The sequence below is a fragment of the Hyla sarda genome, chromosome 7, assembly GCF_029499605.1.
Source record: "Hyla sarda isolate aHylSar1 chromosome 7, aHylSar1.hap1, whole genome shotgun sequence".
NCBI lineage: Eukaryota > Metazoa > Chordata > Amphibia > Anura > Hylidae > Hyla > Hyla sarda.
In genome coordinates this window covers 177,279,679-177,306,065 of record NC_079195.1, presented here as the reverse complement: position 1 = coordinate 177,306,065, position 26,387 = coordinate 177,279,679, and the positions used below count along the sequence as shown (strand labels likewise).

General features: G+C 42.1%; 1 protein-coding gene across 20 annotated transcripts in view; it reads right to left on the bottom strand.

The window, feature by feature from the left end:
- Nucleotides 1-26,387, bottom strand: part of LOC130282764 (proto-oncogene tyrosine-protein kinase receptor Ret-like) — a 597,601-nt gene that overhangs the window by 9,470 nt on the left and 561,744 nt on the right. For all 20 annotated transcript variants that reach the window (XM_056531399.1, XM_056531400.1, XM_056531401.1 and 17 more), the window contains 10 exons: nt 25,459-25,700; nt 24,268-24,469; nt 21,711-21,907; nt 19,978-20,230; nt 17,742-17,867; nt 13,529-13,639; nt 10,228-10,341; nt 9,627-9,883; nt 6,710-6,857; nt 2,538-2,645 (listed from right to left, as the gene is read on the bottom strand). In XM_056531399.1, coding sequence (XP_056387374.1) covers nt 2,538-2,645; nt 6,710-6,857; nt 9,627-9,883; nt 10,228-10,341; nt 13,529-13,639; nt 17,742-17,867; nt 19,978-20,230; nt 21,711-21,907; nt 24,268-24,469; nt 25,459-25,700 — 1,758 coding nt within the window. The remainder of the gene's footprint in view (nt 1-2,537; nt 2,646-6,709; nt 6,858-9,626; nt 9,884-10,227; nt 10,342-13,528; nt 13,640-17,741; nt 17,868-19,977; nt 20,231-21,710; nt 21,908-24,267; nt 24,470-25,458; nt 25,701-26,387) is intronic.

The following is a 26,387-nucleotide window of genomic DNA, read 5'->3' as shown; positions in this document are numbered from 1 at the left end:
AACATAAAACCATTTGATTACATTAATAAAAAGCAGTTTTCTAGAATTCTAAGCTTGCTTGCAAGGGGGCTCCTCTCAAAGAAGTACCCGGGATATGAAAACTTATCTCCCGATCTCCTATACGGGGCTCTGGCAGTCAGCGGCAAGGGGGAGTGTCCGACGACTGCATGATGCGGCGCCCGACACGCCACCTCAATACATCTCTATAAGAGAGCCAGAGTGCTGCATTCGGCAGTCTACTCTGCCATAGAGATGTATTGAGGGGGCATCTGTCGCTGCATCATGCAGTGGTTGAAACACGCTATTTCGGCAAAGAGCCTTAGGCCCCGTACGGTAGATCGTGTTGGGCCCCGGCAGTCGGACCCCCTGCAACCTGCCAAGGTTCTACCAAATTGGGTTGAGTTAAAGTGACTGCTGGTTATTGCCTTTGCTCTGCCAATGTGGGCCTCAGGGAGGATACCCCTTGCCACAGCCTGCTCCTCCTATACACCACTTGGGAGATTGCATAGTTATTTAGTATGAATTGTGTCTCTTCCAGTCCTTGTGCTCACTACTTTTCACTGTTTTTAAAATTCCCACGGCTGTAAATGTGCAGCTTGTATGTCATATAATACTCTGCGCACACAGGAGTTTTATTTCAAGCCACAAGATACTTTACACAGTTCCAGTTTATGTTTTGGGGGGCTATGGTAAGTTGATGGTTGCAGAATAAAGTAAATCCTAGTCTTCCTCTATCTTGCACAGCAGGAGGCTCACTACTTTGTATCCTTGTGTTACACAGAAGCAGAGACAACTCTCCAATACTTGCCCTATTCTCCAAAGACACACTTTGTTTCTGTTCCTTTTAGCACCACCAGTCCACACAGTGTTAGACTTACAGTACATGAATAGGACTCATCGTAGGCCTGAAGTCCCTCAATATATCGACTAGTCTCTTTCTCTTAAAGCTAACTTACCTACAGCCAGGGCCGACCTTAGGTGTTCAGGCGCCCTGTGCGAGCTAACCTTGTGGCACCCCCCCCCCCCCATAAACGTACACAAAGAGGAAAAAAGTATTTGACAAATATTCTTATATCTAATAAGTCCCCTGCCCCCTTAATCAATCCCATGTACCCCTTCACCAGTCCCCTGCTCCCCTTAATCACATGCAGTATAGTTCCCCCACATTAATTGCAGTATAGTTCCCCCACATTAGGTATAGTATAGTTCCCCCACAGTAGGTATAGTATAGTTCCCCCACATTAGGTGCAGTATAGTTCCCCCACATTAGGTGCAGTATAGTTCTCCACATTAGGTTGGCAATATAATTCCCCACATTAGGTGCAGTATAGTTCCCCACATTAGGTGCAGTATAGTTCCCCACATTAGGAAGTAGCATGTTCCCCACATTAGGTAGAAGCAGGTTCCCCACATTAGGTAGAAGCAGGTTCCCCACATTAGGTAGAAGCAGGTTCCCCACATTAGGTAGAAGCAGGTTCCCCACATTAGGTAGAAGCAGGTTCCCCAAATTAGGTAGAAGCAGGTTCCCCAAATTAGGTAGAAGCAGGTTCCCCAAATTAGGTAGAAGCAGGTTCCCCAAATTAGGTAGAAGCAGGTTCCCCAAATTAGGTAGAAGCAGGTTCCCCAAATTAGGTAGAAGCAGGTTCCCCAAATTAGGTAGAAGCAGGTTCCCCAAATTAGGTAGAAGCAGGTTCCCCACATTAGGTAGTAGCAGGTTTCCCCCCCCCCCCACACGCACTCACGCACACACACACACAGACAGACAGACAGACACCCACACATGCACGCACACACCCACACACACAGACAGACACCCACACATGCACACACACACACAGACACACTTACCTGTCCTGCGCTGCCCTTTTCTCCTGCATCGGCCTGACGAGTGACGTCACTGACGTCCTCCTGTGCGGGTCTGCGGAGGTACGTCACATGTGCGACGTCCCTCTTCAGACTCAGGCCAGCCAGCCAACCGGAGTTGCAGAGGAGGGCGGGGTAAGTGAAACCTCCCTGTGTAATGAAGAAAACTGTGCCCTGAAGCGGAATGTGACACAGTTGAGGGAGGGTAGTGGGAATGGAATTAGAGGGAGCAGCCTGCAAAGCAGAAAACTGTGTCCCTGTGCAGAGGGTCACATTCCGCTACAGTGCACAGTTTTCTTCATTACACCGGCATTTAGCGCTGCTTGCCCGAAGCAGCGCTAAATGTCTGAAGAAGTTACCTGCCCGGCGCCCGGACTGCACGTCAGGCAATACAAATTACATATACCTGGTGCGAGCTGTGTCGCCCTGCCTACAGCCACACTAGCCCAGCAGTAGTAGCAAAGTATCTTATTCTCTTTTTCACCAACAGCTTGTTCCTGGGTGGCTGCTCCCTGACCTTGCTGCACAGCACCTCTCTGGCTACTCAAGTCTCCTTGTGTCAAACCACATATATTTACAGAATTTTAAAAATAAGCTAGTACTTTGTGAAGATACATAATAAACTGATCTAACAGAAGAATACAGTTGAGTGATCAATGAATAGATGTACTTACCATCCTGTGTACAAGCTCCATATAATTTGATGACATGTGGATGGTTAACCTGTTTTAAGAGGTTGAATTCAGAAAGAAGATCCCGTAGTTCACTCTGGGAGGCGCTTTCTGTGAAAAGATATGATAGCCAAATTCAGGTTTCTTTTATATTATTTTTCATGTAGGAGATCAGTTCTCCTAGGGGATCAAAAGCCTGGCTGGTGAAATATTACATTAGGATTAATACAGACTAAGCATGGCATCAGTAGCGCCTAGCTTCAAGCTTAGTGGAGAACATAGTAACATAGTTCATAAGGTCGAAAAAAGACCAGAGTCCATCAAGTTCAACCCATAACCCTAATGAGTCCCTACTGAGTTGATCCAGAGGAAGACAAAAACCCTCATACTAGAGGTAAAAATTCCTTCCCGACTCCAAATATGGCATCAGAATAAATCCCTGGATCAACGTTCTGTCCCTATAGATCTAGAATCCATAACCTGTAATGTTATTATTCTCCAAAAATGCATCCAGACCCCTTTTAAATTCTTTTACAGAGTTCACCATGACCACCTCCTCAGGCAGAGAATTCCACAGTCTCACTGCTCTTACAGTAAAGAAACCTTCTTTCCTTTAGACGTAGAGGATGCCCCCTTGTTATAGATACAGTCCTCGGTATAAATAGATCATGGGAGAGATCTCTGTATTGTCCCCTGATATATTTATACATGGTTATTAGGTCTTCCCTAAGCCTTCTTTTTTCTAAACTAAATAACCTTAATTCTGATAATCTGTGTACTGTAGTCCTCCCATTCCCCGTATTACCCTGGTTGCCCGTCTTTAAACCCTCTCCAGCTCCACTATATATTTCTTGTAAACTGGTGCCCAGTACTGTACACATTATTCTATGTGTGGTCTGACTAGTGATTTATACAGCGGTAGAATTATTTCCTTGTCGTGGGCATCTATGCCCCTATTGATGAACCCCATGATTTTATTTGCCTTGGCAGCAGCTGCCCAACACTGGTCACTACAGCTAAATTTACTGTTAACTAAGACTCTCAAGTCCTTTTAAACATCAGTCATTCCAAATGATCTCCCATTTAATACATAATCCCAGCCCAGAGCGAAGAAAAAGGATCTCACTTGGTAGGCGCTGCTGTGTAGTTGCCAGGAGAGAAGGAATCCAAACTTGGAAACGTGGTATGGTAAACCGAAAGGTTTTATTGAAGATAGTAGCAGTTAAAATACAAAAACAATAAAAGTACAGTGGTCCCTCATCATATGATAATAATTGGTTCCAGGAGAACCATCATATGTTGAGACCATCATATGTCGAGTACATATGTCTATGTAAAAATGGTAATTGGTTCTGGGGCCTCGGAACCATTGTATGTTGAATCCATATCTCTATGGGAAACTGCTAATTGGTTCTGGGATGACCATTGTATGTTGAGTGTATGGGGAGTGTTTAACAAACCAGGGTGCCTCCAGCTGTTGCACAACTACAACTCCCAGCATGCATGTACAGCCATTGACTGTCTGGGCATGCTGGAAGTTATAGTTTTGCAACAGCTGGAGGCACACTGATAGGGAAACATTGATGTATGGGGTGTATAGTGTGTATATGTATTGTATGTGATGTGTGACATCGCATACAGTACTGTACAGTTCTTTAAATACCTTCAGGGGGGACAGAATGTCCTCCATTACGATCCTGCCGACTACAGCTCTATAGGAAAGGAAGGGGAGGGCAGCCAGCAGCTCATTGGATGCCTGCAGCAAGATGCTGCAGGCTATTGGCTATGGCTGCACTGGGGGGGGGGCTTACACGGAGCTCACAGTGGAAGCCTGCGTGAGTTAGCAGGGCAGCATGTGAGTAACAGGAGGCAGAACGGGGCACATTAAACAACTATCTGTCAGTTGCTGAAGTTGTCAGCGCTGTCAGATAGCTGTTTGTACGATGACCCCGACACACAGCAGCATCATATGTCGATGCTGCCTTCAACATACGATGGGCTCTGAGAGGCCAACGTATGTTGAAATGATCATATGTCGGGGCCATCGTAAGTCGGGGGGTCACTGTAGCTGCAGAATAGGATGACGCGTTTCAAAAGAACACCTTCCTCCTTCCTCAGATCAGTATTGTACAGTAACAAACATTGCAAGCATATATAGGCAGTAAAAAGGCGCCAATGTTGCTGGGAGGAGACTTGGCACATTCAAAGCCTGTTTAAAAAAAATACACACAATGCGTTACAAAGTATATAAAACATCATTTTGAATAGGAAGTTGAAAGTGATTGCTGTTTCAATATTATGAATAATGTTTACAGCGGCTGGTAGAGGCCAGAGGCGGGACCGATCGCTAGCTGTAATGTGAATATGCAGCTGCGGCGCTGCCTCTCTGCCGAAGCCATCGTTAGGACGTGTTGCCAGGTAAGGAATCACACGATTCTATTTGGCCAGTGAGAAGCTGTGGGCAGAGTCGTGAGCCGTGCTGGGGAGATGTCAATAGGAGCGCTGTCAGAAGCTGTGTAGACAGCGCTGACAGCACTCCTATTGACATCCCCGCAGCACCACACACAGCACGGCTCACGACTCCGCCCACGGCTTCTCACTGGCCAATTAGAATCATGTGATTCCCTACCTGGCAACACGTCCTAACGATGGCTTCCACAGAGATGCGGCCACCGCAGCTGCATATTCACATTACAGCTAGTGATCGGTCTCGCCTCTGGCCACTACCTGCCGCTGTAAACATTATTCATAATATTGAAACAGCAATCACTTTCAACTTCCTATTCAAAATGATGATGTTTTATATACTTTGTAACGCATTATGTGTATTTTAAGTCTCCTCCCAGCAACATTGGCGCCTTTTTACTCCCTATATGCGCCTGCAATGTTTGTTACTGTACAATACTGATCTGAGGCAGGTGTTCCTCCGAAACGCGCCATCCTATTCTGCAGCTACTTTTATTGTTTTTTTTATTTTAACTGCTACCATCTTCAATAAAACCTTTGGTTTACCATACCTCTTTCCATGTTTGGATTCCATCTCTCCTGGCAACTACACAGCAGCGCCTACCAAGTGAGATCCTTTTTCTTTGCTCTTCTCCCCTGTTTATTGCAGGATTGGTTTCACCATCTCCTGGGACCTCAAGGCCAGCAGCTGTTGCTTCCTGATACCCCCAATTTAGTGGGGTGATATGAGAGTTATACCACTTGCTTAAGGTGAGCGGCTATTATCTACAAGCACGCTTGCCCATCCTCTCACATACTTGCATTTTATTCTCCCCCCTTGCTATTCTAAGGGGATCCTAGTTATTGAGTTAATGCACTAGGCACACCCCCATCTGTCTTTTATTTTATTTTTTTTATTTATTATTATTATTTTTTTTACTTTACTACATAGCTTCAAGCTTAGCAGCTTGTCGCAACCAATAAGCATCATGGATAGAGCCAACCTTTGCTCTCCCCCCAATCTGTATCTTTCCTTGAATAGCATACTAGTTGACTAGGAAACTAGGGAAGGGGGTGGGGGGTGAATCATACTCCCTTAGCCTTACATTCAAACCTATATGTTTTTGATTCAAAGTAATTGCTACCTTTTTTTTAATTGTAGCTAGACAGCAATAAAGATAGTGAACATTATACATTGGGGTCAAGATAGGTGTGTGTGTGGGGGGGGGGGAATTTGACAGGGTAACAAGTATAAACGCCATTGGAATCAGGGACTATTTAGTATTAGTGCATTAGTTGCCAATTATAACATAGTTGAAACTGTACAAATCTCATGGCATTTGATACCACAAAAGCATACAAGAGAAATAAGTAGTTGTTAGGTGGGTGTCGCTGTAGATAATAAACCATGCAGTCCAGAACTCGCCCCTACCTACTTGAATAATCTGCCAAAGTGGTGACCCCCAACTGGGCGATGGCACCTACACTCAGTAAGTTAACAGGCTCAGAAAGGCCAAGTCAAAACCAAACGATAATGTCAAGGCACAGTCAGTAAACGAAAAGGGAAAAGCAGAAAGGAGAGGTATAGGTCTGAACAGGTCATAGTAGCAAAGGGTCACTCCAGGCAGCACCCCACAAGGACCACACACAGTGTGGGAGCAAGGACAAGTAAGTATCAGTCATTGTAGAATGTTATGTAAGAAAATGGGACCATGATTTTCTGTAATTACCTTTTAACATTTTGACAGCCACTGTGGTATACCCGGCTTTTCCTTTCAACCTAAATGCCGTCGCCTTAACCACTTTCCCAAACTCTCCTTCACCAAGGGTTTTGCCAAGAACCAAGTTTTTCCTTGGAAATTCCCACTTTGGATCCTCCTTTAAATAAAAGACAAAGAAAAAATAATCTATTTGGCAATTTTTTTAAGTTTGATGAACACATTATTACTTAAGGGTTTGTCCAATCTCCTTACTTCTGGCTTTTCAGGCTCATTTGGCCTGTGTACAACAGCCTGTTTCCCCTGGCCTCTTTGGAACTCTGTTTATGTTACTTTAGGCATTATGGTTTGTGTAACTCCCATTAAAATGGAAGTTATTGCTTAACTTCCAGCTTTGGCTGCTTTTGGCTTTCCTAATCACCTCCAGCCCCTGAAAACAGGCCAGAGAAGCTGAAAAAGATGGTTGTAAGGAAATGGGACAACCCCTTTAATCAATACTTAAATTTTAGTTAAATACATGAAAAAAAATGTAAAACAATAAATAAAAATAAACTACAACATTTTCCAATAAAAATCTTGTAAACGCTGGCTTAGAGAGCTACAACCTTTCTTGGAAGTCCTTAAAAGGCCCCTTTTAGATTCTTTAGTCAAGCTTCACTTTTTTTCCTCATCCTAAGGCTGAAATTCCACTGAGGATTTTCACATAAAATTGCCATAAAAAAATGCCCATTTTTTCCGCACTGCGTTTTTTCAGATGTTAGCTGCAATAGTAAACTGCAGAATGCCAGATCCACTTGGCGTTTTTCAGTTTGGCTTTTTTTTTTTTCTTTGGGGCGTTTTTTTTAGCTATTTTGGGTGCAGAGGCTGGTTTTCAAAAACGCCCTCCAAATCCTAGATTGGCGTTTTTTGCACAGAAATCGTGGCGTTTTCCTCCCATAGAAGTCTATGGGAGAGCAAAAAGGCCAAGAAAAACGCCATGTTGGTTTTAACTTTGGCATTTTTGCCAGTGATTTTTATTCTTCTTTCTGCTCCGGAATTGCTGGAGGGTCTGGGTCCCGACCACCGGAACGGAAGTCCGTGACGTCACGACTCACTCCCATAGACTTGCATTGAGGGGGTGGGGCGTGACGTCACGGACTTCCGTTCCGGTAAAAGGGACCCAGACCCTCCAGCGCTTCCGAAGCAGAAACAGGTGGGTGCCGCATGCTATATTGCGGGGGTCCCCAGCGGCGGGACCCCCGCGATCAGACATCTTATCCCCTATTATTTGGATTGGGGATAAGATGTCTAGAGGTGGAGTACACCTTTAAGGAAACTTATGCTTTTCTTTTTAATAATGAAATTTTTATTAATTTTTAAACAAGGATCAATTTATGTGGGCGGGCAGGGCACTAAAAATGTAGCAGATAATAATAAAAATGTAGCGTGTGTGTGTTTTTCACTGGGCGCATACTGCAGACTTCAACATGTACTATGTATCTGCATATGAAAGACCGCTGGAAACAGCATGTCCACCCCCTTACCATGCGGACATGCTGTTTCCAGTGGTCTTTCATATGCAGATACATAGTACATGTTGAAGTTTGCAGTATGCGCCCAGTGCGGCAAGTGATGAATCTGTCGTATCCATCCAGATTCTCCCATTCTACGTACATAGAGTGAAGCCTGTCAGTCATCGGCAGATGGGCAGGGAAGTGGTGCCTAATAAATATGCTGAACTCCTCTCTCACTGTACAGTAGTTTAGTCAAACTTACATACAGCACTTACTTGCAGAAGCGACAGACCGCTGGAAATGGCATGCCTGTCTATATTGTGCTGCCCTTAGCAACAGCAGCATGTTCTGTCTGTAAGGTTACCTTTAAAAAAACAGCGTCCCCCGTTTTGTTATTATACAGGAAGATTACAGCGGGTGTCAGGAGTGACACTCGCTGCGATCTGTCTATTAATGCAGGTACTACAGCTCCCAGCATGGAGCAGAGTGTTCTCCATGTTGGGAGTAGTAGTACCTGCTGTTAAGGACATATCACAGCGGGTATCACTCCTGACACCCGATGTGATCGTCCTATCAATTGCAGAGATGGAGCAGCTTTCTCCTGCACTCGCATCTCTGCACTATACTCCGGTCAGTGATATGAATAGAACATCACTCATTCATATTTCCCGCTGAGAGCGGTGATTGGCTGCAACCATCCGGCCAATCACCACTCTGGGCAGAAAATCTGAGTGATGTTCTATTCACATCACTGGCCGGAATATAGTACAGAGATGTGAGCGCTGTATAGAGTCGCTTCTCATCTCTGCTATATTACGGATGATTGCATCGGGTGTCAGGAGTAACACCCGGGGCGATCTGTCTATTAGTACAGGTACTATAACTCCCACCATGGAACAGTTTGTAAAAAAAATAGATTGAAAAAAAAAGTGAAACACACACACATTATTAAAATGTATTAAAATGTTGTTCTAAAAAATAACTTTTTTTTCCCATCCCTACTGCATCCTTTTTTTTTAATACCCAACAAATTTAGAAAAAAAAATACGCCAAAAGGGGCAATAAAAGGCAAATTCCACACAAAGGCGTTTTTAAGCTTAAAAAAAAGCATTGCAAAAATCTCAATGGAATCCTAGCCTTACTGTAGCCATGTTTCCACATTTCTGTAGGTGAGGTCCTGGTAGAACCACCAATATGTGGAAGACTAACCTGAACCCCAGATTCTGACCATAACACCTAAACCAATATGTCAAAGCTTTCCACCTTAAATAACCACAATCACTATCCCAAAAAAATCTAAACATACACGAGCAGAAGAAAACTGATTGAGCACCTTACGCTGGGTAAATTGCCATGGATAATTGGTAGATGATTGACTGGTGGATATGAAAATATAATATTAAACAAATAATCTAACATTGGGCTCAAGAACTCACTGGTATTTTAAATGTATCCACTGAGACTTGGTTTTCCATAGAATCTAGAGATGGTCGTCGAGCATTAGTTGAGGAGTAGCTGATTGGGTAAGACTGGGCAGGTCGGCGGAAAGTCATCTCAGCAGAAGCTATAGGGGGCTTTGGTGAGTTTTTGTGATAGCGGTGAATAAAGTATGAGGACAACAGCACAGAGATGATAAAAGATAGGAAAACTCCACATGCGATAACCGTTTTACAAGCTTCATCACACAGCTGGACTGTAAAAGAAATAGCAAATATTAGTCAAATATAATTTATCACATTTTTTTTTTTTTTTTACTTATTTTTCTGGAAAATCTCAGCTGGGAAATATGCACACTTGTATAATACAGGCTGTATTTAGTAATATTTGGGGAGATTTATTAAAACATGTCTAGAGGAAGAGTGGTGCAGTTGCCCATAGCAACCAATCAGATTGCGTCTTTCATTTTTCCCACGTCTCTCTAAAAATGAAAGAAACAATCTGAATGGTTGCTATAGGCAACTGCACCACTAACAGGTTTCGATAAATCTCCCCCATTCAGTTTAAAAGGTAAAAAAAGGTGGTAAATAAATTTCTTACCCTCCTCTATATTTTTCTCGCAGAAGCATTTGTCAGGGAGGAGGCAGTAACAGGTACCGTAACCTGCTTTTATTCCAGTTTGATTTCTCTCATATCCACCAATGACCTCTAACTCTGCATCAAAAAAAAAAAAAAAAAAAACAACAAAACCCTTTAAAGAATGGATCTGCTACCATAGTGTACATGGTTGATAATGTAGAATGACATGATTATACATGTAGGGTAAAAAAAAAAAAAAAGTCTCTAATAGGGAGATTTATCAAAACCTTTGTAGAGGAGTTGCCCATAGCAACCAATCAGATCGCTTCTTTTATTTCTCAGATGCCTTTTCAAAAATGAAAGAAGCGATCCGATTGGTTGCTATGGGCAACTCAGCAACGTTTCCTCTGGACAGGTTTTGATAAATCTTCCCCTATGAGTTTATGGGTAACAAGAAGATATAATACTTGATAGGGGGACATTCTTATCAAATATGAAAATATAACCAGAGGAATTGTTGATCTCTACAGTTTCAACCATACTTTGTAGTCTGCTGTTCCAGTTGCTTTAAGTTGTAATACGACTGCAGTGTCTGACAGTGGTGTAGATATAGGGTTGCAGCAGTCGCAGTTGTGACCAGGCCCCTAAGCCGGTTGGGCTTACAGGTCTCCCTCAGCACACTAAAGTTGCCTTTTCTCTAATGATCAGGCAGAGCCCTCCTGAATTGCTCTACTGCTCATAGAGAAAACTGTTTAGCCTTATACTTACAGCTGCACAGTCCTCTATATACCCTCCCTGCATTAATCTCTATGATTAAAACACAGAGGAAACCAGACATTACCTTTCTGGAGTGGTGAGTTACTACTGGACCCCAAGTATACTGAATTAAGCCTTCCACTACCCTCCACCAAGAATTCTGATATGAACCCTTTTACAACCCAAGGTCACTAGGGATATAAATTCATTAGCCTCTTCACTGCTCTAGATCATTAGAGCCATACACAATAACAGTAAACTTGCATACTATTTAAAGGGGTTTTCCAGACAGAGCGGGTTTTTAACCAGTGGTTCAGGCTGCTGTCAAAGTAAGAAAGAAATATACTTTCCCAGCCTGATCCCAGCCCTGGTCCTTTTCCTGAGGTCCTAGTCCCTGCTGCTCCTCTCCTTTTTCTGGTTCTTGCAAACTGCCTACTTAACCAATGATTGTGCTGGTCTGGGTAATCTTATAAAACCGGCAGCGACAGGGATTGGGCCAAATTATTATACTTCTTTATTACTTTCACTGCAGCCCAAGCCACGTCAAAAACCCCTCCCTCTCTGGAAAACCCCTTTAATCCCAGTAGCAGGTTTCCTATTTTGTCTTTTGTCTAACTATACTTAAAAAAGAAGTATCATGCTGAAAAATGTATCCTCCATCCAAAAGACGATGCCGGGGGCATGTTGGCCGCCGCTTCGTGAGGGGGTCTGCACATCACGCTCACATGCGGGAGTCGGGGCCCCATACAGGAGATCGCAGGGGTCCCAGCTGTCGGATCCTGTGATGTAAAACTTCCAAAAGGATAGGGGATATTTTTTTTTTGCATGGTATATCTCCTTTAATTATTTGGGGACTTTACAGTATAATAGCACTTCTCTGTATTGCCTAGCTTAGAGGGAACAATGCTCCGGTTGCAGACTGCGCAGCACACTAGTGATGCAGTTGAAAATTACAGACTGGCTGCAGCCATCAAGAGAAGTTTCATGGGGGAGGGGGAAGAAGCTAAAGTTTTACATTGGAGCACATGAGCCTTCAGTTACCCCTCCGGTCTTCAGAGGTTGTACTGATCCTATGGTGATCTAAGGCTATTTCAAGGCATCTGCTCTTCTGAGGGTATGTTCACACAAGCATTAAACACAATTTTATTGATGCGGAATCCAAGCTGACTGCAACTCACAGAAAGCCACAGTGCTGCGTTGTGCACAGGCAAGAGTTTTGGCTGCGAACACTTATGGCTCATATTCATGAACAGCATTGTCATTGGACATTCCTTGCTTCCTTTATTCTCCACGAATGTTTTGGTCACAATTGACTTTTACTACTTTCCTCTAATGGCAGCATGTGAGTTAGTAGTACTTTAACTATGCAAATGCCTGTAATAGACAGCAGCCAGATCTACGTGAATGTAGTAAATGGACAAAGCTGATCATGCCATTCACCTGCATTTTCCATCCCAGTTCATATTTAAAGGGGTGCCAGAAAGTTAAACAGATTTGTAAATTGCTTCTAATTAAAAATCTTTATTCTTTCAGTACTTATCAGCTGCTGTATACTCCACATGAAGTTCTTTTCTTTTTGAATTTCATTTCTGTCTGACCACAGTGCTCTCTGCTGACACCTCTGTCCATTTTAGGAACTGTCCGGAGCAGGATAGGTTTGCTATGGGGATTTGCTTGTACTCTGGACAGTTCCTGAAATGGAACAGGGACAGGGTGAGCAGAGAGCACTGTGGTCAGGCAGAAAGGAAATTCAAAAAGAAAAGAACTTTCTCTGTAGTATACAGCAGCTGATAAATAATGGAAAATTAAGAGATTTTTAAATAGATGTAATTTACAAATCCATTTAACTTTCTGGAACCAGTTGATTAAAAAAAAAAGTTTTCCAATGGAGTACCCCTTTAAGGTTGAATAGGAGCCATAAAAGCAGAGAAAATGTCTTCACATTTTTTTTTGTCCCCACTTTGTACAGCTCATTGTTTAAAGGGAAGGTGTTATTAGAAAATGACTGATTTTTTAATCAGAATTTTATGTCAACCATATTTTTTAAGACTTTCTTTAGAATTTTTCTTATAGTTTTCTTTCTTCTATCTATAATTTTATAATAATCTTGAAAATCCAGGGCTAAAACTAAGATGAGATCATTTTCTTTCTTCTCAAGAGCACAGTGAAAGGTGACACCAGTAAAGAGATAACACTGGATCCACCTCCATTCACAAAAGAGATCAACACCCCCCCCCCCCCCCCCTGTAGAATGACCTCTGAAAAGGTGAATTGGGACAGGTCCTGTCTATTGCTTTCTATGATCCAGGGATCCTGCAGTAAAGCACATCACTAAATGCTGTTAAAAATACCTCTGGAAAGATGGCATCCCCCATAATAATGTACAAAAAAAAGTAAATGAAAAAAAAATTACAGAAAATAGAAAAAATAGAAGAAGATTAGAAAAAAAGAATATGTTTTAGTATCTGCCTTTAATCAGGAAAAAAATCTAGGCGACACATTCCCTTTAAGAAAAAGACTGGACAAGTGACACTACAATAAGTATTAGAAGAATAAGAAGACATACTTGTGCAGTCCTGTGGGCAGATTGATTGATCTTTCCTCTCCACGGCATCACAAATCTCATCAGGGCAGGTAAGGGTACTCGGTGTACAAGTAGAATAGTTCTTAGTGATCCCTTTAAAGAAAAAGAAAAATAAATGGAGCAGAGCACAGGCAATATACTGTCACATGAACAGAAAAATGTTTGAGTTTATGGGCATCGAACCTTTGACCGCTGTAGATTACATTTCCTCTCTTGTAATTGGATGTTCCTACTTTGAGACTTAGGTTCCTACTCCATTGAATAGGGCCTGAGGGCAAGCTGTCAGTCAGTTAAAGGGGTACTCTGCTGCTCCACGTTTGGAACAACCTGTTCCGAATGCTGGAGCCGGAAGCTCATGAAGTCATAGCCCCACCCTCTCATGATGTCACACCCCGCCCCCTCAATGCAAGTCTATGGGAGGGGGTGTGACAGCCCCTTTTAGGAGCAAATACTCATCCACTGGCTCATGGCTTTGTTTCTGATTTGTTTCTTCCCCACCCCCTCAGTCCAACCCTATATAAGTAGTAGTTAGCTACACAAGGGCCATTTCTTTCCTAGCAGCCTCCCAGTCTGATTGGGAGAGCATGGTAAGTGAGCTATTACACCTTGTTCACACTGGTGTGGTGCTGTGTGGCGTCCGTTGCTGCCGTGGCGCCGTGTCTGTGGGGAGGTGCGACCCATAGACTGGTTTGAGTGGCATTGGGGCCACTCTGCCAGTGGGTCATTTCCCCCCCCCCGTGGGCACTGGTGTCGCGGCGGTGGTAGTCGCCGCCCAGTGCTACGCCATTTTATGTTAGGGACGTTAGGGACCCACTCTAAATAGGTGACCTTGACGTGGCGAGTGGGCTTGTACTTTTTGATCAAAAACGTTTACTAACAACCTGTTAGTTTTTGATATTATGCTGAGAAGCAATCAGATCATTATACAAGATTGTAGATGTGCACCATGTCTGTTTTCTACCCGAATTCACACTTTTTTTTTTTGGCATATCAGAAACAAACAGCCACACATCTTCCTCTGTAATAGGGGATATGTGGCTGACAAATTGTGGAACGATCCCATTGATCATTGACATGGCCCTCCTTGGACATTGCTCCAATTTACGAGAGATCTGCACTTGTAAGTTGGGCCATGTTCACACAATGTATAGGTTTCTAAGAAAAGGCCTGATTTTCATGACCCCCAAATAATCACTCTTGCGGTAGTCAAGCTTTGTAACAGGCTCAGTACCCAAGCGCCCATCTTCAATAACCGCGCTCATTACAGTGCACATCAACGCATGTAATAGGGACATTACCCACTTCAATGGAGAATTTCCTCCTATGTTTCCACACAATGATAGGCTGGTGATCTAATCAGAGACCTGACCCTGGGAGAGTAATGTCTGTTACCGTATTTTTCGCCATATAAGACGCTCCAGCATATAAGACGCACCCAATTTTAAAGGAGGAAAAGCTAGAAAAAAAAGGATTCTGAACCAAATACAATGTAAAGTATAGGACAGTGATCTTCAACCTGCGGACCTCCAGATGTTGCAAAACTACAACTCCCAGCATGCCCGGACAGCCGTTGGCTGTCCGGGCATGCCAGGAGTTGTAGTTTTGCAACATCTGTAGGTCCACAGGTTGAAGACCACTGGTATAGGAGTTAATACTCACGTGTCCCTGCCGGTCCGGACCCAAAACCGCTGCCCTGGATGTCGCCCTCCATCGCTGTCGCCTCGTCCCCGTCGCTCCGGAATGTCTCTACTGCCCGGTATCCTCGCTCTCCATCGCCGACATCACGTCGCTAAGCACGCCGCTCTTACTGGATGATGGGATGGCGTGCACGACGACGTGATGACAACAAAGGAGCGCGCCAGCCATGCAGGGGATCCCGGCACGGAGCAGTCATTCGCCGATCGGACACCAAGGAGGCAGGTAAGGTCCCTCCCGGTGTCCTGTTAGCTGTTTGGGACGCCGCGATTTCACCGCGGTGGTCCCGAACAGCCCGACTGAGCAGCCGGGGGAAGTTTCACTTTCGCTTCAGACGCGGCGGTCAGCTTTGATCTGAAGGGTTAATACAGGGCATCACCGCGATCGGGGATGTCCTGTATTAGCCGCGGGTGCCGGCCGTTGATGGCCGCAGGGACCGCCGTGATATGACAGGGTTTTAATGTGTATTTGCCGTATAAGACGCACATACATAAGAAAAAGTGCGTCTTATACGGCGAAAAATACGGTATATGTCATTATGTTTTACCTGTGTGGAACCTTATGTAGTTGTACAAACCTCCCAACCATCCTGGATTTCAAGTGCTGACCCAGGACATCTGCTACTTGTCTAGCTGCCATTGCCTCGTCTCTTTATTCCCTATCCCTGTGCTGCCAGTATGAGCACATAGGGGGGGGGGATTTATCAATTTTGCCTGTTGACAGTTTCTTTTTACCCTTTTTTTTTCACTTTGGTTTTCGTGGACATGAACCAAATTTATCCTTTGGTGCAAGTTGTTAGTAATTTTGGCTCAAATGTTGAAATCAGCTGTTCACAGCGCCTTTTACACAGAACTTACCGCCACAGAGGACGCGTATTTTACCCTGTAGAGCAGCCATTTCGGAGTCCCTCCTGCAGTATATCAGCAAGCGACATGAGGTATTTCTTTTGTGGGGTTTATAGCCACCATGTGAAATGGATTTTATTTTCAACTTGAGTAGTTTTTTTTTTTTTTTTTTTTTATTACTTTAGTGCAGTGGTCTTCAACCTGCGGACCTCCAGATGTTGCAAAACTACAATTCCCAGCATGCCCGGACAGCCGTTGGCTGTCCGGGCATGCTGGGAGTTGTAGTTTTGCAACATCTGGAGTAGAGATGAGCGAACTTACAGTAAATTCGATTCGTCACGAACTTCTCGGCTCAGCAGTTGGACTTTTCCTGCATAAATTAGTTCAGCCTTCAGGTGCTCCGGTGGGCTGGAAAAGGTGGATACAGTCCTAGGAAAGAGTCTCCTAGGACTGTATCCACCTTTTCCAGCCCACCGGAGCACCTGAAAGCTGAACTAATTTATGTAGGAAAAGTCATCACCTGCCGAGCCGAGAAGTTCGTGACGAATCGAATTTACTGTAAGTTCGCTCGTCTCTAATCTGGAGGTCCGCAGGTTGGAGACCACTGCTTTAGTGTTTACCTTTCCTGAACCTGTGTGGCCATGTCCAATGCTGGCTCAACGGAAGGTGAAGGTTCCTCATAGACAACTATGTCGCAGGATAGTATTGAGCAGCCCTGGAGGCGTCGCTGCTTTCTTAATGTATTTTGACGCCTTTACATTTTCTGACATTGCTAAGTGTGTTTTCCATGTGCAAAATTTCTTGGCGGTGAATTGCGCAAAAAAAAAAATACTAAAAAAGGCACAAAAAATTGCGCCAAAGATCGATTGGCGCAAATGATGAATAACTGACTATAGTTAAAAATCACACACAGGACCGTGTGATTTTGAGAAAGTTGTAAAAAAATGACAGTGGAGAAAATAAGCCAAACTTTGGTGCAAAAAGACACTGCGCCAAAGTATTGCGCCAAAGTTACATAAAAAAAAAACACATAAATCCTTTGATAAATACCCCCCATATTCTCTACTGTCTGCTCATGTATCCTGCTCCCAACTGCTGTTCTGCGTTAAGAACACCTACAAAATAGTTCTTAGTTTCCAGCTATTGGTATCAGAGTTGCACTAACCATATAGCAAAAATGTTCCAATGCTTTAAAGGGGTATTCCAGGCAAAAACTTTTTTTTATATATCAACTGGCTCCGGAAAGTTAAACAGATTTGTAAATTACTTCTATTAAAAAATCTTAATCCTTCCAATAGTTATTAGCTTCTGAAGTTTTCTGTCTAACTGCTCAATGATGATGTCACGTCCCGGGAGCTGTGCATGATGGGAGAATATCTCCATAGGAGCTGGACAGCTCCCGGGACGTGACATCATCATTGAGCAGTTAGACAGAAAACTTCAGAAGCTAATAACTATTGGAAGGATTAAGATTTTTTAATAGAAGTAATTTACAAATCTGTTTAACTTTCCGGAGCCAGTTCATATATAAAAAAAAGTTTTTGCCTGGAATACCCCTTTAACTTTTTAGATGCCCTGTCATCATTGTTTTCCAATAAATATCCACATCTGTACAAAGATATGCATGGTCTATATGAGTTGGGGATTTGGGTTACCTTCACCATATCCCTGTCTCCATTGGCATCTTCCAGTGAGGGATCCCAATCCATTACACTCTTCACACTCTCTTTTGTTTTTGCTCTCTGAACATGAGACCGGACAATTTACTTCATGGTTTAAAGCTGAAAGGAAATAAGGATAGAGGAAATCGGTCAATAATGTGTACATTGGGGTTATGCTGAAAAGGAATCAGAATGCTTGTTTATTTATTTTTTACGTAGCTTATACCAAGTGCTGGGATTTTTTTTTTTATTTGCCTGAAACCAGCTGGGCCACTGAACCTACACACCAAACTGGGATCTATTTAAAGGGGTATTCCAGGAAAAAACTTTTTTTTTATATATATATCAACTGGCTCCAGAAAGTTAAACAGATTTGTAAATTACTTCTATTAAAAAATCTTAATCCTTTCAGTACTTCTGAGCTTCTGAAGTGAAGGTTGTTCTTTTCTGTCTAAATCCTCTCTGATGACACCTGTCTCGGGAAACGCCCAGTTTAGAAGAGGTTTTCTATGGGGATTTGCTTCTAAACTGGGCGTTTCCCGAGACAGGTGTCATCAGAGAGCACTTAGACAGAAAAGAACAGCCTTAACTTCAGAAGCTCATAAGTACTGAAAGGATTAAGATTTTTTTAATAGAAGTAATTTACAAATCTGTTTAACATTCTAGAGCCAGTTGATATATATAAAAAAAGTTTCTCTCCTGGAATACCCCTTTAAGGATATGGGTGAACTTAAAAGGGGTACTTAAAGGGGGAGCAGGAGAGGTTTGCTATGGGGATTTGTTTCTGCTCCGGACAGTTCCTGACATTGACCACAGAGCTCTCTGCTGACACCTTTGTCCGACTGATGAGAACAACTTAATTTCCTCTGTAGTATAAGCAGCTGATAAGTGCTGGAAGGATTAAGATTTTTTTTATATAGAAGTCATTTACAAATCTGTAACTTTCTGGAACCAGCTGATATGAAAAAAAAAAAAAAAACACGTTTTTCACCGGAGAACCTTTTATCCTAACATTTTTGCATGCCCAGAACTTATTGTCAAACTAGATTCTTGATAAGTCTATTTTTGGGCAACATTTCTGGAAACATTAGCAATATGTCTCATATGCAAGATATGCATCATCCATGAGGTGAGGTGGGAGGAGTGTAATGTCACAGTACTGTCTCCCACCCACTGAGAGTTGTCGGATGGTTGAGGAGTTCTTTTTACAAGTGTCTGCATTTGTACCTCTGTATCATGAGTTAAACTTGTATAACCTACCATTTTCTGCGGCACATTGCTACCTCTGTATTTTATGTGGTATTTTGGCTGTGCAAGGATTAACATTTCAAACTTTACTGCCACCCCTGGTGAGCTATATTTGTAAAGGATGCATGGAACATTGGTCACATGACTCAACTCAGCTAGTTTCTATACAAAAACCACAAGAAGGTCTGAGGGTCTCCCCAACTCTATCTCCCCATAGGGCTGAAAAAACAAACAAAAAAAAAAAAAAACAGGCTAGTCTGGTCCAGCTTGCAGAAAGTCAGATCTGATTTCTAGTCTATGTCATGGGACAGAGGAATGGCATTATCATTATTCAGTTTTTTCTCAAGACAAGAAACTGAGCCCTGGCTTTGCCAATTAAAAGGGTACTCTGGTGTAAAACAAAGGTTTTCAAATCAACCGGTGCCAGAAAATTTAACAGATTTGTAAAACACTTCTGTTTATAAATCTTAATCCTTCCAGTACTTATCTGCATTACATTATCTGTATTCTCCAGAGGAAGTTCTGTAGTTGTTTCCAGTCTGACAGTACTCTCTGGACAGTTACTGACATGGACAGAGGTGTCAGAGTAGGAGCAAATCCCCATAGCAAACCTCTCCTACTCTGGACAGTTCATGACATGGACAGAGGTGTCAGCAGAGAGCACTGTGGTCATGACAGAAAAGAACAACTCAACTTCCTCTGGAGCATACGGCAACTGATGAAAAAAAAATAAAAAATTCACACTGGAGTACCCCTTTAATCTATATTCAAGTTCTGCTAAAATTTAAAAAGGTAGATGTAAAAAAGGCAAGTAGAAGTGATTTTTTCCCAATGAGTCTATAGATGTATCAAGCGATATATTCCAACATTTTCTGATTTTTAAACATATACATTTGACAAATAAAACTATGATGTAAATAACTCCATAGAAGACCTAAATATTGAGTAATAAATTTACAATTCAAGGAATACTGGTACTTACGAGTGCCTTCAATAATGATCGTGACTTGTGTCTTGGAGGGCTTAACTTGTGAATTGGAGGCTACAACAGTATAAAGGATCTCTTTGCTACCATAGCTGGCCAAAGCATTGGGATCAGTAACATAAAGGGTTGCAAACATCTCCCCTTGTGCCTTTTGGATGCCAATGGCAGATGTGGTATTTGAAGGCTGAAGTGTGTAAACTACGTTGACGCCTTTGAACAGCGAACAGTTTTCAATGCATACTCTTCCTATCTGAAGCACAAAAATAACAATAAGATAGAATAACTCCTTTAAGCAGCAAATAAAAGTATTCCATAAACATTATTTAGATTGTGTTCATATGACATCATAGCAGTAGGTCAGGAATATTTGTCAGGAGTATTTCCCAATGTAAGGATACAACATGTGCCACTGTATAGGCATATATCACTTCAACAGAGGCCAAAAGAACACAATTTTTTTTAAATCAACTGGTGCCAGAAAGTAAAAAAAAAAAAAGAGATTTGTAAATGACTTCTATAAAAAAATATATACCCTTCCAGTACTTTTTAGCAAGCTGCATGCTACAGAGGAAATTCTTTTCTTTTTTAATTTCTTTTTTGCTCTCTGCTGACACCTGATGCCCGTATCAGGAACTGTCCAGAGCAGGAGAAAATCCCCATAGCAAACCTATGCTGCTCTGGACAGTTCCTAATACGTGCATCAGGTGTCAGCAGAGACCACTGTGGACAAGACAAAAAAGAAATTAAAAAAGAAAATAATTTCCTCTGTAGCATGCAGATGCTTAAAAGTACTGGAAGGGTAAAGATTTTTTTAATAAGTAATTTACAAGTCTGTTTAACTTTCTGGCACCAGTTGATTTAAAAAAAAAAAAAAAAAAGTTTTCCATTGGAGTACCCCTTTAAACAGATTTGTAAATTACTTCTATTTAAAAATCTTAATCCTTCCAGTACTTATCAGCTGCTGTATACTATAGAGGAAGTTTTTTATTTATTTTTTATTTCCTTTCTGTCTGACCACCGTGCTCTCTGCTGACACCTCTGTCCATGTCAGGAACTGTCCAGAGCAGAAGCAAATCCCCATAGCAATCCTCTCCTGCTCTGGACAGTTCCTGACATGGACAGAGGTGTCAGCAGAGAGCACTGTGGTCAGACAGAAAAGAACTATACAACTTCCTCTGTAGCATGCAGCAGCTGATAAGTACTGGAGAGATTAAGCTTTTTAAATAGAAGTAATTTACAAATCTGTTTAACTTTCTGGCACCAGTTGATTTAAAAAAAAAGTATGTTTTCCGCGAGAGTACCCCTTTAATACCATGTTTTAATGTAATATCGCTAGTTAAGTTTACACCCCAGGTTTATGGTGCCAGGTTCTGTTACTGCCTGGAGCCCATGGGTTGTACTCAAGTACTTTGTAGGGTGGGATGGTTTTGTGCTTTTTCTAGGAGATGCCATCCAGTTTATAAAAGGAAGAATGAGTGTATGTGTGTGAGAGGGGAAACTACTGCAGCCAGTGTGACAGGCGGGAGGTACAGTGGTGGAGTCTATGGAGGCCGTTTCATGCAATGAGTTGAGCAGCTAGCTGGGGAGCTGGCTTTATCTTTTCATCGGTGAGGGTCTCAGCACCAAGACCCCAACCAATTAAAATTAACAATGTTTTAAGTACTGACATTGACTGCTCAGTAATATATTTACAAAGGAAAAAAAAAAGTGAAAACAGTGAATAATTTTACCTGGGCAAAGCGGTTGGCATTACAGTTGACAGTGAACTGGTAAGTTATATCAGGGAATCGAACTGTAACAGGCTTGATGGTGACATTGAAGTACAGCATCAGATCTCCACCAGGACGATATTCTGTGTCATTGACCAAAACCATGACTAGATATGATGCATTTCTGTTTATGGAAATACTTTGTTTCAGCAGAAGCTCTGTGACAGAAGAAACAGTGACATATTGTGCTGTCAATGCAACGTACTGGGATATGGTGACAAGCAATGCAAATCATCAGCTATTACAATAGGCCTATTTCTGCACTTAAGAATATGAAATAGGGCTTGGAAATAAGGCAGGTATTGGGATGTATATAAGATGGCTACCCATAGGTAGTGTGTATATGGACAGGATGCCCACACAAAACCCCTGGCAAAAAATGATGGACTCACCACCGTGAACGTTGAGAATGTTCACCCAGATATTTACATAATTTATTTTTTCTCATTCTGGCTTAAATGAAACAAACTAAAAAAACACAAGTTAAGTATTTTAAATTATTGAAAAATATTTTTTTCAGATCTGGTGGACATTAACTGTCTCTGGGTACATTAACACATACATAATATGGAAGTCAATGGGTAGCAACATAATTCACTTGCGGAATTTCCGCAGTGAAATACTCGCAGCAGACTAGGTTTAGTGGTGAACATACCCTAAATTTGGTTATTCCATCATTTATACCATGGGTTGTAGTTCCTATAAACGTATGCTGGGTACCAATTGACCGGTTGTAACTTAATACTGCTACTCCCTGTATGTGGAAAATGACCAACTTGGTCATTAGCTGACTACATTCCAGCTTTTAAAGTAAATGGGGCCCGTTTCTCTTGGTGAAGCAGCCAATTTGGATAGATTGCCAACATACAGTCATGGCCGTAAATGTTGGCACCCCTGAAATGTTTCTAGAAAATTAAGTATTTCTTATAGAAAAGGATTACAGTAACCCATGTTTTGCTGTACACATGTTTACTCCCTTTGTATCTATTGGAACTAAACCAAAAAAGGGAGGAAAAAAAGTAAATTGGACATAATGTAACAACAAACTCCAAAAATGGGCTGAACAAAATTATTGGCACCCTTTCAAAATTATGGAAAATTAAGATTGTTTCAAGCATGTGATGCTCCTTTAAACTCACCTGGGGCAGATAACAGGTGTGGGCAGTATAAAAATCACACCTGAAAGCAGATAAAAAGGAGAGAAGTTCACTTAGTCTTTGCATTGTGTGTGCCCCACACTAAGCATGGACAACAAAGAGGAGAAGAGAACTGTCTGAGGACTTGAGAACCAAAATTGTGGAATAATAACAATCTCAAGGTTACAAGTCCATCTCCAGAGATCTAGATTTGGCTTTGTCCACAGTGCGCAACATTATCAAGAAGTTTGCAAACCATGGCACTGTAGCTAATCTCCCTGGGCGTGGACAGAAGAGAAAATTTGATGAAAGGTGTCAACGCAGGATAGTCCGGATGGTGGATATGCAGCCCCAAACAAGTTCCAAAAGATAATCAAGCTGTCCTCCAGGCTCCGGGAGCATCAGTGTCAGCGCAAACTATCCGTCGACATTTAAATGAAATGAAACGCTATGGCAGGAGACCCAGGAGGACCCCACTGCTGACACAGAGACATAAAAAGCAAGACTACATTTTGCCAAAATGAACTTGAGTAAGCCAGAATCCTTCTGGGAAATCGTCTTGTGGACAGATGAGACCAAGATAGAGCTTTTTGGTAAAGCACATCATACTACTGTTTACCGAAAATGGAATGAGGCCTACAAAGAAAAGAACACAGTACCTACAGTGAAATATGGTGGAGGTTCAGTGATGCTTTGGGGTTGTTTTGCTGCCTCTGGCACTAAGTGCCTTGAATGTGTGCAAGGCATCATGAAATCTGAGGATCAAGGGATTTTGGGTTGCACTGTACAGCCCAGTGTCAGAAAGCTGGGTTTGTGTCTAAGATCTTCCAGCAGGGCAATGACCCCAAACATACGTTGAAAAGCACCCAGAAATGGATGGCAACAAAGCCCTGGAGAGTTCTGAAGTGGCCAGCAATGAGTCCAGATCTAAATCCCATTTAACACCTGTGGAGAGATCTTAAAATTGCTGATGGGGAAAGGTGCCCTTCCAATAAGAGAGACCTGGAGCAGTTTGCAAAGGAAGAGTGGTCCAACATTCCGGCTGAGAGGTGTAAGAAGCTTATTGATGGTTATAGGAAGCTACTGATTTCAGTTATTTTTTCCAAAGGGTGTGCAACCAAATATTAAGTTAAGGGTGCCAATAATTTTGTCCAGCCCATTTTTGTAGTTTGGTGTGACATTATGTCCAATTTGCTTTTTTTCCTCCTTTTTTTGGTTTAGTTCCAATACACACAAAGGGAATAAACATGTGTATAGCAAAACATGTGTTACTGCAATCCTTTTCTGTGAGAAATACTTATGTCATTGAGCCCTTACTTATATTAGAGCTACTCTTTGCATTTACAGTTATTGTTTCATACAGTATACATTTATTTCCTTACTAAATTCATGGATTGTCCCTCGAATGGTGTTGCCGTTTCGGCTGAATTTAACCTCTCTGGGTTGGCTCTTGATCTGAAATTTATCTTGTACAAAGGTTTCATTATTGATGATGGTATCTGTGTATCTGTTGTGACTACTGTCTACTGGATAGACCGGTGTGGAGTCAAGATCATGAACCTCTAGCGATCCAAGGACGGTACCCTGTGTGGGAAGTAAATAGTTAATTGTTATATTCTCATGATCATTGTATACAACATGATACATTTCCTGATCCTGGACAGATAAGATACAAATATCACCTGAGATCAATGATCTCCATAACTAATATTCAGATATTCTATGACAAAGGCTAGTGTTTTCCAACCAGAGTGTCTGCAGCTGTTGTAAAACTACAGCTCCCAGTATGCCCGGACAGCCTTTGGCTGTCGGGGCATGCTGGGATTTGTAGTTTTGCAACAGCTGGAGGCACCCCAGTTCAGAACCACTGACATAGGCAATGCCAATCAATCCCTACTACTCTTTCACCGTCACCTTACTCGCAAAAATGCTATTGAGTCAGTATGAGAACCCTGAATAGGTATGACATATGGATGCCGCCTGTCCCATTTACTGCACTAGGAGCAGTATTTTATTGGTGAAACATTTAATATATAGAGGATTTTGCTGCAGATTGCATAGATAAATCCACAATATTAATCTGGAACATACAGGATATACAATTTATATAAGCATATAAGGTTCAAAAGCTAAAAGAGACTTATGAAGATTCAGAATCCGTCCAGGTAAAACTGATGGGGCACACTTACTACTTCTTTCTAATATTTTGATGGCATAATCGTCTGCATTACTGTTCAATTTACTGTTTATAAATCATGCAGTCACGCACTTCTAGGCACAGTGTGTCAGTATTACCTGATACGTTACCTACAGAGTGTCTCCGATGTGCCTGCTTGGAGCGGCAATATGCTCCCTGAGTTAGGCCGAGAGAAGCGGCGATGTGCGAGTATACTGTGCATGCGCCCGGCGACTCGCATATCGCAGTGTTTCTGCTCGTACCGTGTATTGCCGCTCCGAGCAGGCACATCGGAGGCACCCTGTAGGGGCCAGTCGGCTGCGTATCCGCAGCGTAAAATACGATGTGGATCCGCTTGTCTGTATGTATCCTTAGGGATCTTTTTCGAAACACTTACTTCCTTTCTTTCATATTCTACAACGACATGTGCAGTATTCGTTCCATCCATAATATAAGGAGGGTTGTCATCTTCATCATCCACCTTGATGCGGAATGACCGTTCAAATTCCACTTCCTTGGTGTTGTCTTTTATAATGCATTTAGCTACTAGATCATAGTCTTCCCTTTCTTCTCGGTTCAAGGGATGGGACAAGAATATTTCCGACGTATTTGGTTTCAATTGGAAAGGGAGGCGTGGGTCTGTATAAGAAAAGCAAATTATATAGTTATCTGTAGGGTTCTTCCCAGATAACATACTTAACCCCTTAAGGACCAGGCCAATATTCACTGAAGGACCAGAGCATTTTTTGCACATCTGACCGCTGTCACTTTAAGCATTAATGACTCTGGGATGCTTTTACCTTTCTTTCTGATTCAGAGATAGTTTTTCGTGACATATTCTACTTTATGCTAGTAGTAAATTTTTGTCGATACTTGCATCATTTCATGGTGAAAAATTTAAAAATTTGATGAAAAAATTGAAAATGTAGCATTTTTCTACATTTGAAGCTCTCTGCTTGTAAGGAAAATAGACATTCCAAATAAATGATATACTGATTCACATATACAAAGGGGGATATTTATCAAAGTTGTCTATGTCCCGCATCAATATAGACCAAACTACAGAGGGTTAGTCTGGTCTATTGTGCGCCTAATTTATCAAATGGCGCACGGCTCTTGATAAATTCTGTGCACAGACTGCAAGATCTTTGCTTTAGTCTATATTTAAACCTGCTCCAACATGGTCTGACATTTCGGCGTACTTTCAGCCTATGCGACTTGTCGCTGAAAAGTCGATTTTGATAAATTCAGCACCAATGCATTTTTCAATGCATTTCAGTCTAAAATAGACTTGCATGCATCATGTTCTAAAAATCCTCTAGAGCA